This window comes from Polypterus senegalus, chromosome 3 (assembly GCF_016835505.1).
Source record: "Polypterus senegalus isolate Bchr_013 chromosome 3, ASM1683550v1, whole genome shotgun sequence".
NCBI lineage: Eukaryota > Metazoa > Chordata > Cladistia > Polypteriformes > Polypteridae > Polypterus > Polypterus senegalus.
The window spans coordinates 213,616,867-213,638,174 of NC_053156.1; the positions used below are offsets into that span (position 1 = coordinate 213,616,867).

Sequence of the window (21,308 nt, forward strand, 5' to 3'; positions counted from 1 at the left end):
GCATGTAATACCAATAATGTCAAGTGTTTAAGAAATAAATAAATGTATCTGTACAGGCAGGTAGAAATAACAAAAATGGTCCCAGATAATTATTAAATATTACTATTCTGTGAATATATTGTGACTGAAAAATATTTAAATGCACAGACAAAAGCATAAGAATGTAGATCTTAAGTTCTCATTCAATGATTATTTGGATATATTTGTTGCCCAGACTATGTGTTTCTTCTCACCAAGTATTCAGTGCATTGGCAGAGGCTGCTGAACAGTAGTCATTGTTCCAAACATACACTCATTCACCTCCTGAATGTTAATGACATTGGGGTTCCTGACTGCAAAGATATTCTCTTTAAATGAAGAAAGCACTCTGGCAGCCGACAGGAGCTTTTAGGAAATGTTACATGGCTAATGATAGGGGGCTGTGGCACAGTCTGACTTAGTAGGCAAACCCTGCAGCGATGTGCTCCGCTTCTCACTAACATTTCTGTGCTTTGTCTTTTGTCATGAAGGTCAGGAGCTAACCTCTCTCACAATTCATTCTTTAAGCAGTCCAGACAAAGGAAACACTGATAAGAATATAAATTAACAACTGAGGACACATGAAAAGAAAATTTTGTTACCAGTAGCCTGACTTTACAATTAAGATTTAAATTCACATTTTTATTTCATACAGTTAGTAGTTGCTTTTGTGGCTCTTGATTTTATATTTAACTTGTATATATATACAAGTACACTTTGTAACATTTTCACCTTGTTCATTTTTGGCTTTAATAAATAAGTTTCATTTAACTATTTAAATTTAGATTTTCAATGTAAAGGATCATGGGGAACATCTCTTTCAGATAAGCTGAGTAATTTAATTATGTATATCATATTTCATTATGGGATTTTCAATACATCTTCTTTTAGCATTTGGTTTTACATGGCATGGCAGTTTGTTTCTTTAACAATCAAAAAAAAATAATAATAATAATCATTCACATTATTTTATTAAATTTTCAACACCTTTAAACCACAAATAAAAATCAGATTTAATAATAAATTCATTTACTAAAAGAATTCCAGGAATAAAAATATATATGTTTCTCAAATACTGCACAGCCATTGACTGCAGATTTTGCAGATTTGAAAAGTCTGCTTTTAATGCTGAGCAGGAAGTAAATCCATTAATGACAGACCTAATTATATAACTAATGTGTTCAGGAAATCCTACAATTTACAGTACCTGAGATAATAACAGCATTTAAACCCAGGCAGTCAAACTATAATTTTTAAGATGTTACAAATCTGAAATATTCTTTTTTTCACATTTTACAGTCTTACAATATAGAATCTAAAATTAATTGTGATTTTATTGTCTCTGCCCAGTAGAAAAAATAATCGACAATGTCAAAGAAAAAATAACTAATGAATTATCAATATAAAACCAGAAATGACTGTGAAGTAATCAGATCCTTTAGATGGTGCCAGTTATCTTTAGACATTGCATACTTTTATTCCATGAGCTCAGTTTAAATGTATTAGCAAGTGATAAATCCCCTAAATGTCCAGCAATTAATTCATCAATAAGTGCATCATTAAGACAAAAGGAAGTTCAAACCAAATCTGGGGAGAATGTTACTAACATTTTCAAGTGCCCTCGCCCAAGATTAACTCCGGCTTTGGACACAATGCTGCTTGGACAGGCTCTGGAATCGTGACACCCTGACTTACTGGCAAAGAGTAAAGATAATGGACAGATGGATGAATGGTAAGTGAAAATTTACTTTGAGTTCAAAACATTTGTGTTTTCTACATTGTCAATTGTTTTCTTATATAGTCTATTTAAAATTTGTATATTTACTAAATCTTTTATGTTTGTTACCTTTTCTATTATAACTTGGGTTTAATTGTTGAATCATTGTTTTATTAGTTGTGAAACACCATAGAATGCATTTTTTGTACAAGTTACTACTATTATGTTTCTTTAAAAGAACCTCTCAGGAGATGAGTATGAAATATTTTGAAAATACTGAATATCTCTCAGTGCACAATAAGGCCCATTACAAAACATTACAGAAATATGGCACAACTTTGAATGCATGTAAAATAAAGCTAGACATTCTCCAAAAAAATGTGGTGTGAGGGAAACTAGCTAGAGAAGAGCATTTTAAATGAGTTATTTAGTTTAGAAAATGTGTGAACAATACAATAATTGAAATTTTCCAACATTTAAAAGTAAAAATTACACAAAAATCTGTCTTTACACTGTAGCGTCATAGTATGCTGGAGAGTTTAGTAAGGTTGTAATGTTTAAATTCCTACGGTTAATAAGAACATGTTGAAGCAAGAACTTTCATTGACTACATTAATGTAAATGACAAAATGCCATTTACAGGAGCTCTTTTTTGGGGGGGGGAGGGGGGCTTTCCGTTTGTGATTATTAACAAATTTACTTAATTATTATTAACATTAAGATTAAGATTTAAACTGTGGCTTATTTCTATTATCTTAAATTAATTTTTAAATTGGTAAATATTCTGTTGGCATGGTATCAAACATCTTTCAAATGAACTGGGAGAGCAGAGGATCGAAAGAATCTGATGAGTACCTACTGTATAACACTGGAGAATGTAAGAGTCTCTGAGAACATAAAGCGAGAGATATTAAATGTTCCCATAATCACCTAGTAGCACTGTGATCAAGGCTGCCTGTTGCACATTACCACAGGAGCAACTCAACCAAAGATGGAAAGAATATGGAGCAAAGACAAAAGTGAAGTGGAAAGTATCACTTTGAAATAAGTTGGATGAACTTTCACATGTCATGGTGAGTCACGATGAGTTCGGAACTGTGGCATTTGCTCATTGCAGATAACTAGTCTAAACTTCTTCTTTCAGACTGTATTTTAATGCTGGACGGTTATCACTTGATACAGTCAAACGGACTGCAAAAGGCAGGGGGACCAAAAATGAGTAAATAAGCAATGCTGAAAAGGAGAGTGCATTACAATTTAAACTATAATGTGATCTAGTCATTGAAATAGTGACAATCTGTCTATGTTACTGCTTAGGGAGTTAAGTTATGTTATCCTGAATAATGTTTATTAACTCAGGCACAGAAATTATTCATGCTGTACTCATATTCTAATGAATTAATAATTCTGATCCTAGAATGCTGTTAGGAAATCAGAATGAACAAACTTCAGTTAGCATGTTGGAGTTGTGGACACAACCAGCTGGACTTGCTTTATTCGAATGTCAATGCCTTTAAATGTAAACCTGTAGTACAACTGAACAGATCTGACCGCATCCTACTCCCACCTATAAGCCTGAGATTGACAGAAACAGCTCTTTTTCAAGCCAGAAGTTCTTATGTGGGGGTGTGTGTGTATATATATATATATATATATATATATATATATATATAAAGAGAGAGAGAGAGATTTTACTCATTGTAACACTGTAATATATCTCTGCATCCTTTTTCTACTACAAAGACCTACTGCAGATCAGCTTAATGTATGCATAATGCTTATGTGTAGATGCTAACTATGCTCAGATTTGTTTCAGAGTTTTATCCACAAGTTTTCAGATAATAGTAAGTTAAGTATTTTGATACATTGTTGTTTAACATGGCACCAGAGAGTGGTAACATGTTACAAATTAGTCATACAGTACATGCAAGTCAGAATTTCACTGTACTCTGTACACACTACTACAATCCTACTACTGCAGATTAATGAAACAGAACCTTTGTTTTGAGTTTTTGGTTGAGAATTAATCCAGACAGTTATAAAATGTATAAATTAGGAGACAGGCAAACTAAGAGAGCACAAAACTGTAAAGGCAGGACAGAATATGATTGCTTTGAGATGTCAATTTCACACATCCTCCATTTAGTACTCCCTGCGTAAGTGCATGAGGGATAAAAACTAAAGATAAATTAATTCTTTGAATTTTACTTTGACTTCCCTTAAAGATTTGCTTTATTTTCAAAATTCCTCTTGTGATTATATAGTTGTTGTACCATCAAATGATTAACTATACTATCTAAAACAATTAGTATAAGATTCTTGGTCTAAAAACTGTATAGCACACACCTGCTCTCTCTTACAAATCCCCTCACAAACAATATGTTGATCATAGCTTACAATAAAATTACGATAATATTTTTGAAATTCCTGACTTTGTGGTTCTTCAAAATTTTTTACAAGGTCATGGAGACTTTTTGGCTGGAGGTCATTTATGTTGAAATCTTTGGTCATGATGTACTCCAGTTTCCAGTCAGCCTTTTTTTGCTCATTGGCTTCCGTGAGGTTCATGTAGTACTGCCAGATGTCCTTCAAACAGACAAATAAACAAGAATAATGTGTCAGGAGATGATTGTGAAATGACAAATAATACAAGTGAGTAGCTGAACAGAAAGCTATCACAGCAATCTGTGTTTACTATATAAAGTAAAGATTGATTAGCTATTGGGTGGCATGGCAGCAAAGCAGCTGGAATTGCAGCTTTAAAACTCCCAGGACCTGGGTCCAGATCTTGACCCAGCGACTACCTGTCTTGAATTTGCACAGTATCCACTTATCCATGTCAGTCTTCTGAGGTTACTTCAGCTCATCCCACAATCCATGTGCATGTCTGTCTAGTTCATCTATTGTATGTTTGTGTTAATATAAATGGTTATTTATCAGAGACTCACTCTGGGTCCCTGCTTTGCAGAAAGGGAGGTGAAGGAAGTATCCATTGCATATGAGGGATGTAGTGGTACATAGGAGACAGCAAGCAAGTAAGCAATGCTGCTGGGTGGACAGGTCACCTGTATTAGGTAGGACCACAGAGGCAAAATGTGTTTATTTTACTTCTGTTTGCTTTGTATCTTGGTTTTTTTTTTTTACACAACATATAATAAATGGCTTAAGTACAAGTACAAGCAATATTGATATGCAACAACTGACATAGACTTAAGTATACAGGATAAAGCCTAATATTTTTCAGCGTTTCACTAAAGTAATATACTGTACAGAGATTTTTATAGTTAGATTAGCTTTCACCTGATGAGTTAAAATATGTTGTCAATTTAATAAACCCGAGTGAATTGCAAATTATTACAAAGGTCTTTAAGTGATGGCTTACAGTAACATACTTAATTATTTGAAGCATTCTAGGCTTCACAGCACAGGAAGATCTAGGCATAATAAAACTCAATAAAATTTAATTACATTCTCAGGAATATTTGACTATCTGCTCTTATTATACTAAACTTGAAATGTGCATGAATATACTGCCAACGTTGGGTTTGGAAACAAATCAACTACTGTTTACAAAATCTCTCTATATTTATGTAATGTTATTTAGAATAAAACATTTACACACATGAACAGTATTTTAGTATTATGAAAATATACTGTTTTAATACATTTTGAAAATGGCTTACATAAAACACAACTTCGTCCAAAAAACACAAGGTAGGGTAACAAAAGCTTTGGTACAAAAATGAAAAACCGTGTTACATGAACAGAGGCATCAAAATGCACATAGATCTTGCATTACAAGTTGATGGAGAGCTAGCATGGCCTTCTTTTCTGTGAATACACAGCAATTTGGCGCACTGCCAGTCTCAGCAGATCAGATCTGAGCAACACAAGGAATACTCTGATTAGTACTGGGACTTGCAAACCTGTCCCGGTGACAAGCAAACAGTATTTGGTGAATCACAGAGTCACCTTAACAGAGAATACATCAAGTATGAAAAGGTGACAGTGAATATAGAGCACTGGATGGATCAATGATCTCTGTACACCATCTGTGCACTGTACAAAAGCAGCACTGAGTCTGTTAATTAAAGGCTTGTGACATTTGCCAGAAGGTGAATGAATGTATAAACTTAGTGATGTGTTGCCGATAGCATAACTTATTCAAAATTAAATGAGAATGAAAACAGTGGGGCTTTGTGCTCACATTCAAGCATTTTTATAAATATTCATAAAATAATCTGTTTTAATTCTTACTTAATAATTACTACTCATTCTACAACAATTTGAATAGCAACCAGTTTGTTCTGAGCACACTGAAACTTAAAACTGTTTAAAAAACTCATCACTGTATAAAGGCTACTTTTCTTTTCAGACATTTTCAAGTAAACTTACTAGTAAAGTGTAGTCTGCAAGATTGTACTTGTACAGCCGAAAGCCTGGATTATTTGTCTGAAGTTCATAAAAGTCTTTGATTGGCGTTACAGCTGGTGCAACAAACAAGGAATTGACAGGATTACCTGTAAAATAAAAAAATAAAAAACAATACAGAGCATACAGTGGTGTGAAAAACTATTTGCCCCCTTCCTGATTTCTTATTCTTTTGCATGTTTGTCACACAAAATGTTTCTGATCATCAAACACATTTAACCATTAGTCAAATATAACACAAGTAAACACAAAATGCAATTTTTAAATGATGGTTTTTATTATTTAGGGAGAAAAAAAATCCAAACCTACATGGCCCTGTGTGAAAAAGTAATTGCCCCCTGAACCTAATAACTGGTTGGGCCACCCTTAGCAGCAATAACTGCAATCAAGTGTTTGCAATAACTTGCAGTGAGTCTTTTACAGAGCTCTGGAGGAATTTTGGCCCACTCATCTTTGCAGAATTGTTGTAATTCAGCTTTATTTGAGGGTTTTCTAGCATGAACGGCCTTTTTAAGGTCATGCCATAGCATCTCAATTGGATTTAGGTCAGGACTTTGACTAGGCCACTCCAAAGTCTTCATTTTGTTTTTCTTCAGCAATTCGGAGGTGGATTTGCTGGTGTGTTTTGGGTCATTGTCCTGTTGCAGCACCCAAGATCGCTTCAGCTTGAGTTGACGAACAGATGGCCGGACATTCTCCTTCAGGATATTTTGGTAGACAGTAGAATTCATGGTTCCATCTATCACAGCAAGCCTTCCAGGTCCTGAAGCAGCAAAAGAACCCCAGACCATCACACTACCACCACCATATTTTACTGTTGGTATGATGTTCTTTTTCTGAAATGCTGTGTTCCTTTCACGCCAGATGTAATGGGACATTTGCCTTCCAAAAAGTTCAACTTTTGTCTCATCAGTCCACAAGGTATTTTCCCAAAAGTCTTGGCAATCATTGAGATGTTTCTTAGCAAAATTGAGATGAGCCCTAATGTTCACTTTGCTTAACAGTGGTTTGCGTCTTGGAAATCTGCCATGCAGGCCGTTTTTGCCCAGTCTTTTTCTTATGGTGGAGTCGTGAACACTGACCTTAATTGAGGCAAGTGAGGCCTGCAGTTCTTTAGATGGTTGTCCTGGGGTCTTTTGTGACCTCTCGGATGAGTCGTCTCTGCGCTCTTGGGGTAATTTTGGTTGGCCGGCCACTCCTGGGAAGGTTCACCACTGTTCCATGTTTTTGCCATTTGTGGATAATGGCTCTCACTGTGGTTCGCTGGAGTCCCAAAGCTTTAGAAATGGCTTTATAACCTTTACCAGACTGATAGATCTCAATTACTTCTGTTCTCATTTGTTCCTGAATTTCTTTGGATCTTGGCATGATGTCTAGCTTTTGAGGTGCTTTTGGTCGACTTCTCTGTGTCAGGCAGCTCCTATTTAAGTGATTTCTTGATTGAAACAGGTGTGGCACTAATCAGGCCTGGGGGTGGCTACGGAAATTGAACTCAGGTGTGATACACCACAGTTAGGTTATTTTTTAACAAGGGGGCAATTACTTTTTCACACAGGGCCATGTAGGTTTGGATTTTTTCTCCCTAAATAATAAAAACCATCATTTAAAAACTGCATTTTGTGTTTACTTGTGTTATATTTGACTAATGGTTAAATGTGTTTGATGATCGGAAACATTTTGTGTGACAAACATGCAAAAGAATAAGAAATCAGGAAGGGGGCAAATAGTTTTTCACACCACTGTATATTAATGAAATATAAAGAGATGAATTTATAACAGAATCATTATTATTTAATAAATGCAATATGTGGAAAAATGTACCAGTAAAATTATTTTGTTTGGTGATTCTTGTAAATGCTGGTAGGAAGTGTCAGTAATAGTTAAGAGTGTGGTGTTTACATTATGGGATCTAACAGAGATACTTTTCATTTATTTAGCACTAGCGACAAGTGAACACTGCCAAGTTTGCTTGGCTGTGAGTTTGGTGAAATCATTGAAATATTTGGGAACTTGGTTGACCTCCATGAAATGCACTGAAGTCAATGGTGAAGGAGGACCTGAACTACTATTACGTGGATTATAATGGTGCAATGGTGTTTTCATTGTCCCTATGAGATAGATAGAACTATGCTAGACAAATTATTGTGCCAAAAAATGTGATCTGTGCTAACCACTGTGCCACCTTGTCCCAAACAACAAAAAATGCAGAAGGAATGAATATCACAAACAAAATAAAAAAGATGGCCACAAAATAGTAATAAGTAAAAAATAAATAAATAAATGAAAATAAATAAATATATATGCTATGAAGTGGCGGAGTTAGACTGGCTCGTTCCATTGTTTGAAGCTGTGGCTCTGGGCGCAGCTGGAATGTCTTTTTTGTTTCTAACTTCTGTGCAGATGTTTTGCACATTTTTCTTCCAAGAAGAAGATATAAACATCCTGTAAACAGTAATAAATCGTTTGTTATTATTAATATTATTATTTCACAGTCTTCCGTGTTTTTTTTCTTTCTATCCCTCCTTTAAGTCCATTTTAGATGGTGGCTTCAGAAAATGGCTAATTAAATATTGGCCATGCAGTGTAGCACACAGGTTGTAGTACTCATAACACTGCCTTTATCACTTACAGTATACATGTATGAAACTTTTTTTTGTTTGTTTTTTAATGTGTTTTTTTAATGTTCTGGTCTGTGCTGGCACAATGACTTTGCAAAGCATCATGCAATACTAAGAAAAAATGTTACTCTAAGCCAACTACAAGGCAGATTTCTAGGAAAATATTCAGCGAACATGTTCACTAGCCAACACAGCATATTCGCTGTGAGAAACACTGACAAATTTTGCCTTTCAACTCTATTTTGGACACAGCATTATGAAAAGCAGCCTACAAAAACTGGTGTGCATATACATATCATGCTAATCATCTATACATAATAAACTAACTGAACATATGTTTCCTTAACTAAGTGTCATCCATCATTAGGAACATCATGTGAACACTAGTCCCACTGTTAAATCACTAAACCGAGAGAACAGTGTAAGAAAATATTCATTTCTATCAATTTCAAAACTGAATAGCTATGTTAGACATGGAAGACAGCAGCTATTGTTGTTTTCTTAATGGGAGGACCCTTCCCAGATTTAATAAATTAGTCTGGGAAAATCAAGGTAATCCCAATAAGACTTAAGCAGTAGAGGTGTGTGTAATGTACCACATCAGAAAAGTGGTCAGTGCCTGACATAGAAACAGCCATATGATTTATTGTGACCATCAAAAATAAGAAGACAGCCAGCTGTCAATGTCAGCAGGAGGAGGTGTGAATTTAAATGGCCGGTTTGGCAAACCAAACAATGACTCATACGGTGTAACCCACACTGTTCTTGACACTGGTCAAGTAGTGTTAAACATTACTCAGGATATAGTTGCTGTGGTGATAGGATTCATTGAAGAACACCTGAACAGGACTGATAGTCCCACTATAAACAGGGAATTCCAGATATGTCTGACTTGATTTAATCTAATTCTGTAGCTGGTCAACTATAGTAGTAGATAATATCTGTCAGAAATTCTGAATTTGCTGAATATTCATTTGGTAGTTTTGTGTATTGAAAAAGAGGTCAAAGCAAATAACACCAGCTGCGGCCTGAAAAGAAAGAGTGGTTTTCCGAAATAAAGGGTAGTCTAGGGTCCTGAATTGGAGCCTTGCAAACCGTAATCCATTAAATTCAAGACTGGCTATAGAGATTACAATACAGCCTTTACTTCAATCTCTGAGAGGAGAGTTTGAAAAGCTTTTCCATATGAGCTTTTAACTGAAGAATTAAATATGACAAAAGGGAATCCTGTGGCATATGCTGTACCAGTGGATTCGAGAGCAACTGTGAGAATAACTGAAAGCCTAATAAGAAAAGAATAAGAAAAATAACTAAAAGACAAATAATGTAACCTGTAAGTACTGGATTTATATTGTACATTTCAGTTGCATCCTCTTCTTTGTCCATGGTCATGAAATTTGGATGATGACCAAAATATATAAAGTTGGGACACTATACAAATCGTGAATAAAAACTGAATGCAATGATGTGGAGGTGCCAACTTCTAATATTTTATTCAGAATAGAACATAAATCACGGAACAAAAGTTTAAACTGAGAAAATGTATCATTTTAAGGGAAAAATATGTTGATTCAGAATTTCATGGTGTCAACAAATCCCACAAAAGTTGGGACAAGGCCATTTTCACCACTGTGTGGCATCTCCCCTTCTTCTTACAACACTCAACAGACGTCTGGGGACTGAGGAGACCAGTTTCTCAAGTTTAGAAATAGGAATGCTCTCCCATTCTTGTCTAATACAGGCCTCTAACTGTTCAATCGTCTTGGGCCTTCTTTGTCGCACCTTCTTCGTTATGATGTGCCAAATGTTCTCTATAGGTGAAAGATCTGGACTGCAGACTGGCTATTTCAGTACTCGGATCCTTCTCCTACGCAGCCATGATGTTGTGATTGATGCAGAATGTGGTCTGGCATTATCTTGTTGAAAAATGCAGGGTCTTCCCTGAAAGAGATGACGTCTGGATGGGAGCATATGTTGTTCTAGAACCTGAATATATTTTTCTGCATTGATGGTGCCTTTCCAGACATGCAAGCTGCCCATGCCACACGCACTCATGCAACCCCATACCATCAGAGATGCAGGCTTCTGAACTGAGCGCTGATAACAACTTGGGTTGTCCTTGTCCTCTTTGGTCCGGATGACATGGCGCCCCAGATTTCCAAAAAGAACTTGAATCGCGGACTCGCCTGACCACAGAACAGTCTTCCATTTTGCCACACTCCATTTTAAATGATCCCTGGCCCAGTGAAACGCCTGAGCTTGTGGATCTTGCTTAGAAATGGCTTCTTCTTTGCACTGTAGAGTTTCAGCTGGCAACGGCGGATGGCACGGTGGATTGTGTTCACTGACAATGGTTTCTGGAAGTATTCCTGAGCCCATTCTGTGATTTCCTTTACAGTAGCATTCCTGTTTGTGGTGCAGTGTCGTTTAAGGGCCCGGAGATCACGGGCATCCAGTATGGTTTTACGGCCTTGACCCTTACGCACAGAGATTGTTCCAGATTCTCTGAATCTTCGGATGATGTTATGCACAGTTGATGATGATAAATGCAAAGTCTTTGCAATTTTTCGCTGGCTAACACCTTTCTGATATTGCTCCACTATCTTTCTGCGCAACATTGTGGGAATTGGTGATCCTCTACCCATCTTGGCTTCTGAGAGACACTGCCACTCTGAGAAGCTCTTTTTATACCCAATCATGTTGCCAATTGACCTAATTAGTGTTAATTGGTCTTCCAGCTCTTCGTTATGCTCAAATTTACTTTTTCCAGCCTCTTATTGCTACTTGTCCCAACTTTTTTGGGATTTGTTGACACCGTGAAATTTTGAATCAACACATTTTTCCTTTAAAATGATACATTTACTCGGATTAAAAATTTGATCTGTCATCTACGTTCTATTACAAATAAAATATTGACATTTGCCATCTCCACATCATTGCATTCAGTTTTTATTCACAATTTGTTTAGTGTCCCAACTTTTTTGGAATCCGGTTTGTATTTTCAAGTGAACTTAACACAGTTTCTCCATAGAAAGGTTATGTTCACCCTCTTTAACAGAGTGAAAAGTTTGGCAAACCAGGAGAGCTTCTAAGTGGAGTTACTGCTCAGCTAAACTGAGAGGTGAGGTGATATGACCAGGTATTCTTACATGATGAATTGAAGGCAGTTTCTTGGGAAAGTGAAATCTGATCTGCACCTCACTTAGTTGCAATTCTAACATAGCCCTCACCAGGACAAGAAGCACTGTAAAAGTAAGGAGTTAATGCAAATTTACACATTTTAATTTACCTTTCGTATCATGGAGAACCATTATGCTGTCTCTGTGAGTATGGCCAAAGAATTGACCAACAATAATACTACTGTAATTACGAAATATTTCCACAAGCTTTTCATTGAAGTTCTCTCTCATTGCAGTGGTATTTATTGTAAAGGGCAAGTATCCAACAGGAACATGAGCAATGATATATACCTATTAGAGAGCACATATAAAGAATATAAAGTCAAAATTAATTAAGTGGTGTATTTCAAACAATCACTCACTTTAAACTATATAAACTTTCACCTAGCAATGACACACTTGTCTAATAACAATAAAATAACTTACATAGGTGCACAATTTTCCACAAGAAACCCAATTATTTTTTAATAAATTTTCTTTTACTTGCACTTAATTTTTTTTTGACCTGTCATGTGTTTATGTATATGCAAAGGAATGTTGATATGATAAATGGTCACAAGGCACACTCCTGTATGCATCCACACTTACACAAATGGGGCCAGTTTAGTGTCAATTAATGTAACCTACATGTCTTTAGGAAATAGGAGAGCAAACAGAATACCAGGAGAAAACCCTCAGCATAGATGAAAAGAATGTGTAATCTCTGCCAGGACAGTATCTGAATTGGGAACAAATGCAGGCTTTTATAACTGTGAGGCACCAGTACAAACCACAGTCCCACTCTACTGTCTCTAATTAGATAATCAATAACATTAGTCTGATTAACCATGTAAAACATAATACAGTGAAACAGGTATTTTATGAATGTTCATTTAAACAGGTTGGCTATAAAGGGCAGCATTATTATAAAAATGATGACATTCATCAAGTCACATTACATTAAATACATTGTTCAGAAGTTCTCTAATGTAATATTTCTACAACAAAGAAATATTTTCCATATATAGTTTAACAGTGAGGCATAGCTATGCACGTAGCATCATTTCACTTTTTTATTAAGTTGGAAGTTAGTTTATATCATCACTATAGTGTAGTACAAATGTGCTGCATTATTCAAAAAATAAGCAGGCTCTTATCCAACATGACTTACAATTTAGATGACTAGATGTTCCTGGAACCAATTTGAGACAAGAGACAAGAGATGGGGTCCTTGTTTGGGAGTCGATATTTGGAGTGATTTTGCTTGATTGGATGGTTTATAATGATTCATAAGTATAATTGCACTTTTTTATATTTTCAAATCTCTGCTATAAGACCGATAACAAAACACATGCATTCATATTGCATCATTATACCAACAAAACCCTTTCACTAGATTTTTAGAACTGAAACCGACTAAAGCATTATCTCATTCTAAAACTACAGAAAGACATACACACAACTAAACTGGGCAAGATTCTACAGCTTAACATTTTTTATTGCACTAGACTGTGGTAGTGAAGTGAGAGATAAGGCACTGAAGTAAACTCTTGATTAACTTGCTAGTCTCCATCCTCATCGGTCCTCACTAGCTCTCAGTAGTGACTGTGGGAATAAAGTAACAGTACAAGTGGCTGAAATAAGGTTGCTTGCTCACTCTCTGTAATAGAATGAGGAGCTTGAAACAGGGAAGGACCATGGAGAAGAAAAACTGCTTGTCTGTAATGACAAGAGCCAGAAGAGTTGGCTTGGGAAAGCAGTAACAATAGCCCCCTGGATGTTCTCTGGCATAACATGTGTACCAGACATGGCCTGCTTTGAGGGTCATGTACAGGACATGCTGGAAGGGTTGAATTTGCCAGGAGGAACTGTGGCCTGACTTGCTCATCTTGGCATGTTGCCACAACAGCCTTTATCAGGAAATCAGCTCAAACGTGAATGTGATCATAAGACAAATGTATTTTTACAGAAAGTATTACAAGTGCTTTCAATAGTGATTTCAATATTACTATATTACCTTCTCTTTGTTCTTTAAGGATGCTTGTAACACTTCTTCCAGCCACTCAAATTGTCCAGCTGGGTCTGGCAAACCTAAAGTCTCATGGTTTGGACTGTAGTACAGGTTAGTGTTAAGACTTATTATTCTAAGGTTTTGGTCAATCATTTGTGAGTAAAAGCCACCTGCAGTGAAACAGAAAAACATTTACATGAATTTTTAATAGTTTGAACAATTCTATCTCTGAAAAGGACCAAGTAAATATACATGTAATGGTTGAAATGTTAGAAAATCCTGTCTTGATCAGAGGATATGCTGTATGTCAGTGGTTCTCATTGTGTGGTCCGCAAGTGTGTAAGCTGACACTCATCAGGGCAAAGTGAGTTTAAAATTGCTCAGATATGTTAGTTTGCTATGTACTTATGGAAGCGTTTACTGTATTTGTAACAATCAAGGTGGCTATCCAACACTGGAGATACTTAACCAATATATCTACATACATAAGAAATTTCTCTAAAACTACTACCACAAAGCACACCTTCTGGCTTCCTTGCAGATGCTTAACAGCATTTACTTCAATTCCATACCTTCCTGCTCAGCACCTATTTGCTCCATTGTAAAGTCAGAAGTTGTGTTTGCATATATATAAAATTTCAAGATAAGACATCGTTGAGCGCAGTCTCTGTATTTATATGGATTTACTTCAGATACCCCAGTTTCTTTTGATTTAAAAAAATATTTTTATGTTGATTTTCCTGATGGTTGCATTCTGAGTATATAACCTGTCTAATTCAGACCTGTTTCTAATGACATACCACAGCTGCTGACGGACAGTAAACTGGATAAGTAGGTTGGCAAAAGAATTGATAATATATTTAAATATTTTATTTTTGTTAATTATTCCTCTGTATAGACCTTACTGTACCCATGACTTGCGCCTTTGGTTAGGCAAGGAAGACATATCACTATGTACACAGTGACCACGTTTATCATCAGCATGGACATGCCTCTTTTACATTTATATTTATTTTCTTCACTTCTTGGATATACAGTATGTGGTGTTAAAAATACTGACTAAACTTTGGGACCACCTGAAAGACTGAAAATCAGACTTATAGAGATCTTTGAGAATACATTTTAAAATCAGTTTGTGACATTATAAAATAAAAAGGTCAAATACAAATTCATAATAGGGGGATTGTTAGGGTGGGCCTTTTTATTTTAGTTTGTTTAATCCTCAAAATAGCGCATTTCTGCCCTTTGTGCTCTTAACTAACTAGAATCGCAGCACTAGTCTGTGGAACGGTGGCCCTAATGATGATTCATTTAGACAAACTCTGTTCAGAACAGTACAAAAGCAAACAAAGTTCTCTACTTGTAAATTTATTTAGAAAAAAATCAAACTGAATAATGAAAACATACAAAAGCAATACATTTCAACTGAAACTTCTTTGCTGTTAAAGAGGACATCAATAATGGTACACCAAATGAGCTGGTAGCTTCTCCTGTCCTGTTCTGTGTGTGTCATAAAAACTGGTTGTTTTCATGATGCTGATCAGATGTCCAAGATGGAATGGCTTTCATTTACAGATTGTGCATTCATGTATGATGTGCTTAGTCTATTTTAAGATAGTCATAAGTGATAGTAGGTTATATTACTACTTAAATGTTCTTCAATGCCAATACTAAAGCACTAAGAGACACCCCGGATACCAGAGGGTATTTTACACCCTAAGCCTAAGAAACACATATTATTAATGAAATGAAGGGTACTAAATACTAATACAAATACACTATATCATTGATGACATTAATGAAAATAAAATGTATTGATAAAACAAACAGAAATGTTTTGATGAATACAGAAATTACTAAGAATATACAATCTAGACAGAAACATTGATTTAAAAGAAAGAAATACTGCATATTCTATTATCACAGGACACCATACTGGAGGCAACCCTGGACAGGGTGCCAATCAATGGTAGACAACACATACACACCCAAACTCACTTACTATGGGGCCAACTAAAACATGCCTTTGAACCTAACCTAACCCACATATCTTTGAGAAGTGGGAGGAAAAATGTAGTACCAAAAGAAAACCCCATGCAGAGAACCTCCAGGCCTGGGATTCCAAAAGAAAGTAACACCTAGTTATAAAAAGTAATTAACAGGGTAAAGGTAAACCTGGAACAAAATAGTGTAAAGGAACCAAAGATTAACAGTTAATATTTCTTCTGGAAAAGAAAAAATACATATTCAGCTAAATGGATAAACAAACCACATACAGAAGTTCTTTTCACTGAAGAAAAAATCTATATACTTTAGATTATAAAAAATCTTTTTTTGTTAAATTATTATTATTATATTTTTATTAATTTTATTGCAATCCATACAAATCAATCAAGTTTTTACAAAAAGAAAAATTGAGTTAAGGACAAATCGATCCCCACCCCTGAGAGAGAGAGCAAGGCAAACAGCGTGAAATTTAAGGCTTGTAAACATACCTAAATTAATAAATTCTCTGTGCTTTATGAGCTTATTTTAAAATATTACTGATTAGATCCTGCAATGTTTTGAAAAAAGTCTGTACGGATCCTCTAACTGAGTATTTGATTTTTTCCAATTTCAAATAGTATAACACAGCGGTTTCCCACTGACTTAAAAGAGGAGAGTTTGGGTTCTTCCAGTTTATCAGAATAAGTCTGCATGACAAAAGTGTAGTGAATGCAATCACAATTTGTTTGTCTTTCTCAACTTTAAACCCCTCTGGAAGAACCCCAAACACAGCTGTTAATGGGTTAGGAGGGATTGTGAGTCCAAGGCTGTCTGAAAGGTAATTAAAAATTTTGGTCCAGAATAATGTTAATTTGGTGCAGGCCCAGAACATGTGACCCAGTGAGGCTGGGACTTGGTTGCAGCGTTCGTAGGTTGGATCATGCCCTGGAAACATTTTGGAGAGTTTTAGACGAGACAAATGTGCTCGATATATAATTTTGAGTTGTATAATTGTATGCTTTGCGCATATGGAGCTCGAGTGAATTCTCTGCATTGCTACTTTCCACTCCTTCCACTCAATATATTAATTGAGAGATCTTTTTTCCAGTGTCCTCTTGGATCTTTGAAAGGGAGGGATTGTAAAATGATTTTATATATTGTAGAGATGGTGTCTAAGTCTTTGAGATTGAGCAGTATTTTTTTCTAGCATGGATGAGGGTGCAAGATGAGGAAAATCAGGAAGGTTCTGTTTAACAAAGTTCCTGATTTGAAGATAGTGAAAGAAATGTGTAGCTGGAATGTTAAATTTGGAATGTAGTTGTTCATAGGATACAAAGACGTTGTCTATATAAAGATCTCTAAGCAAGTTAATTCCAAATTTTTTCCAGATATTAAAAACTGCATATGTTTGCGAAGGTTGAAAGAGGTTGTTCTCTTGCAGGGGTGCCACAAATAGAAGCTTCTCCATCTTAAAATGCTTTCTACATTGGTTCCATATTCTAAGTGAGTGAAGCACAATTGGGTTATTAGTATACTGCCGATAACATGTGTTTATTGAAGCACAGAGCAGGGAATACAAAGAAGTAGTGCTGGGCGATATGATGATATATATCGTGGGGACGATAGAAAAGCGTCTATCGTCCTATTTCTCTTCTATCGTTTCTATCGTTTCTAACCTAATTTTATCAATTACTAAAGAAAATATTGCATTAAATAGGCTATGACAAATGAATGATAATGTCTTGTCGCTATGCAATGCATACTCTACCCTTTATATAAGTGATAATCAAAAATAAAAATGAACTTTTTCGCAAAGAAACTCCATCTTGTGGTTTTGTGACAGTTCAGTTAAATGTCACTTCAAAATAAAGTTGCAAAAAAAAGTATGCAATGATATTTTTGTCAAACTTTTAAGAGAATAACTGGAAACGTACTTTATTGTGGGTGGTTTATCGTGATATATATCGTTATTGTGATATAAAATAATCCATATCGTGATATATGATTTTTCCATATCGCCCAGCACTACAAAGAAGTACTGCAGGATTTTACTTCTATTGCGGACCAAGCCTGTGCATGTTCTTCTATTTGGGTCCAGGTTCTTATCGCCTGTATATTTGCTGCCCAGTAATAAAACTCGAAGTTAGGTAGAGCCATGCCGCCTTCTGCCTTTTGTCTTTGTAGGGTTGCTCTTTGGATGCGTAAATGTTTTGAATTCCAAATAAATTAGGTTATTATTGAATCTAATTGCTTAAAGAATGATTTATTAATGTATATTGGAATGTTTTGAAATAAAAAAAGGATCTTAGGAAGAATATTAATCTTAACAGTGTTAATTCTTCCAGCTAGTGTGAGATGAAGGGTTGACCATCTATGCAAGTCTTGCTTAATTTTTTCCATGTAGACGGCGAAATTTTGTTGATAAAGAGCTTTATGTTTACTTGTGATGTTTACCCCTAGGTATTTAAACTGTTCTGCAATGATAAAAAGTAGGGTATTTAATCTAATATTATATGCTTGAGAATTCACTGGAAAGAGTACACTTTTATTCAGATTAATTCTGAGACCAGAGATCTTTTGAAATTCTGTGAAGTGCTGTTAAGACTGCAGGCACAGAATTTTCTGGGTCTGATATATACAGTACCATATCATCTGCATATAATGAAATTTTCTGTTCCAGTCCTTCTCTGATAATCCCCTTTATCTGATCAGTATTTCGACAATGTATTGCCAGTGGTTCAATGGCAATTACAAACAGTAGCGGTTTCAGACAAAATTCTGAACAAATTTTGAACTAACTGACTAAACAAATAAAGTGGCAAACACATTACAATACAAACCCTAAGCACATTACAAATCAACACAATTTCTGATTTTGTTGACCTATTCCAGTAATGTTGAAATAGATAAAAGAAGTTATCAAAACTTAATAGATATCTTTAAGAACTTGTTCAAGATAACAGTAGAGTTGTGCAAATAATAAACCACTGCAAATAGGTAAATTTATATTGGTTATAGTATCAATGGGTTCATAATTGTTATCAGAGGAATCTTGAAACAGAAAACAAGATAAATTATAAGAAGGCAGTCTACCCATACAATCTAATTCTCCAGCTGCACAAGAGGACAAAGGATTTCACCAAAAGAAAAAAAAAAACTCACACAGTTAGTTATGCAAAATTTTTTTAGAAAATACACATCAGTTCATTGTTGTAATAAAGGCCAGGGCTATACTTCCTGCTAAGAACTGATACTGACATCAAGGGTTATGTACGTAAAGAGATAATCAAACTACAAAGCACAAGGCCACAGCCTTTAAACTTATTTGTTAGTGATTGGAACACAGAAGGGAGTCTCTAAAAATGTAACTTTTTTACTTTGTTAATTTTTTGTTTTTGTATATAATTTAATGTTATATGTGAAGGTTTATATATTATTTAATATTTTCAATGTTAATTGTGATGTAGTAATGATGGAAAATAAGCTACAATTCAAATATCTGTGAAAATTGTTTTCCACAACAAAATGTCAATATTACTCAAATTTAGGTGTTGTGGCATACGGCCGGGGCCCTTGCCTGGCTGAGATGCCTCTACGCTGGAAGGACCCAGGGAGGGAACGTGTCCAGAGTATTACCTCCCCCAGAGCGCTAGATGCCAGTCCCCATGTGTTGCAGTGGTGTCTCTGACTCCCACAGGGCTCCATGGGAGCTGGAATTTGGTGCAGCCCTGTTGGGTTCTGTGGGCGCCACCAGGGGGTGCTGCATCTGCTGCTGAACCCTTGATGGCAGCACTTCCACCACACTTGGAAGTGCTGCCAAAAGTAGACCAACAAGCACATGGAGCACTTCCGGGTGCCTTATAAAAGGAGCCAGCAGCCACTACACCGGGAGCCAGAGTAGGATGGGAGAAGATGAAGCTGGCCAGGAGGAGTGGAGGCAAAATGCGAGAAAAAAACAGAGAAGGAAGAGTGTTTGGTGCTGGACTGTCCTTGTGCTGTGACTGTCCTGTATATGTGGGAAACAGGGAAGGTGTTTCCTACAGGAAAAGAAAGAAAAATAAAAAGCGTGTGTGTTGAACTTGTGTCCCACATCTTTCTGTGCCGGGTCAGGGTGGCTGGTGTGCCCCCTGGTGGTCCACAGTGTACAATACTTTTGATGACTGAATAACTTGCAAATGAAGTCCAATAAGTGAGCATGTTAAAACAAATTCCCTGATCTGCAATGCATTTTAAAATGCATTACCTCTATACCTTGAAAGCAAAAGAAGTCTAAAGCAACAAGAAAGTGTATACTGTAAAGCATTATTTTATAGAAATGTAACTGTAAATGTAAACTGCATGGATTTAAGTACTGACCCTGACAAAAAAGTGAAAGCTTATTTAATATCTAAAAGGGATGTAAGTTGTGAAGCCAGAAGCTATTCGTGTAACTATTACCCACTCCAAAAAAAAAAATCTAAGCTGTGTTTGTCAGTGCAATCTGAGAGCCATTAGAGATCTCTATTATAACCACTGTTTTTCTAAATGTCTCAGTAATTAAACTAGATTTACAAATAACACTATAAAACAGACATATCCAACACAGAGCCAAAGTAAATTGATTACTTGCTGAAATAAATATCTACCTGAAATGTTATTACATGGTAGGGAGAGTTGTATGAACTTTGCTATTTACATACTGTTTCACTAATAAAATATATAAAACAGTATCTAAAGATACATTTTAAACATTTGTATACTTCTACATCATAAAACTTGCTATTACTTTTCCATTAAATATAACTGAGTTTTCAAATATTTTTTGTTTACTACTAAAAGTGCCTAATTTTTTGATTCTAAAAGCACCAATCATTTTTCATCTACCTGATATGTTGCAACCTAAGAAAATGTTATTCAGAAATATTTTTGAAAAATTGAAAAGCAATAAAAATATAAAAATAGAGCAGCAATGTTAACACCCACTACCTAGAATCAGACATGCATTATTAAAGTTTGAGAGCTGTTCGTTAATCCGCTTAACCCGAATACGGGCCTTCTATAATTAAACTAAAATCTTTTCTAAGAGTGACATTCCTTTAAAATACCAGTAATTACAGCAGTATTTCTTTTTAATCCATACACATTATTAATTTAAAGTACATGAAAGAAAGAGAGAAATATCAAGCTTTTGAAAATTCCATTGTAAAGTCAGAAGTTGTGTTTGCATATATATAAAATTTCAAGATAAGACATGTTTGAGTGCAGTCTCTGTATTTATATGGATTTACTTCAGATACTCCAGTTTCTTTTGATTTAAAAAATATTTTTATGTTGATTTCCCTGATGGTTGCATTCTGAGTATGAACAGTCTAATTCAGACCTGTTTCTAA

At 35.5% G+C, this 21,308-nt stretch overlaps 1 protein-coding gene across 1 annotated transcript in view; it reads right to left on the minus strand.

Moving 5' to 3' along the window:
• Window positions 1-836: 836 nt before the first annotated feature.
• Window positions 837-21,308, minus strand: part of smpdl3a (sphingomyelin phosphodiesterase acid like 3A) — a 62,758-nt gene continuing 42,286 nt past the window's right edge. The window contains exons 5-8 of the mRNA XM_039748410.1: window positions 13,960-14,123; window positions 12,074-12,254; window positions 6,131-6,255; window positions 837-4,321 (exon numbers count right to left, since the gene is read on the minus strand). Coding sequence (XP_039604344.1) covers window positions 4,028-4,321; window positions 6,131-6,255; window positions 12,074-12,254; window positions 13,960-14,123 — 764 coding nt within the window. The 3' untranslated portion in view covers window positions 837-4,027. The remainder of the gene's footprint in view (window positions 4,322-6,130; window positions 6,256-12,073; window positions 12,255-13,959; window positions 14,124-21,308) is intronic.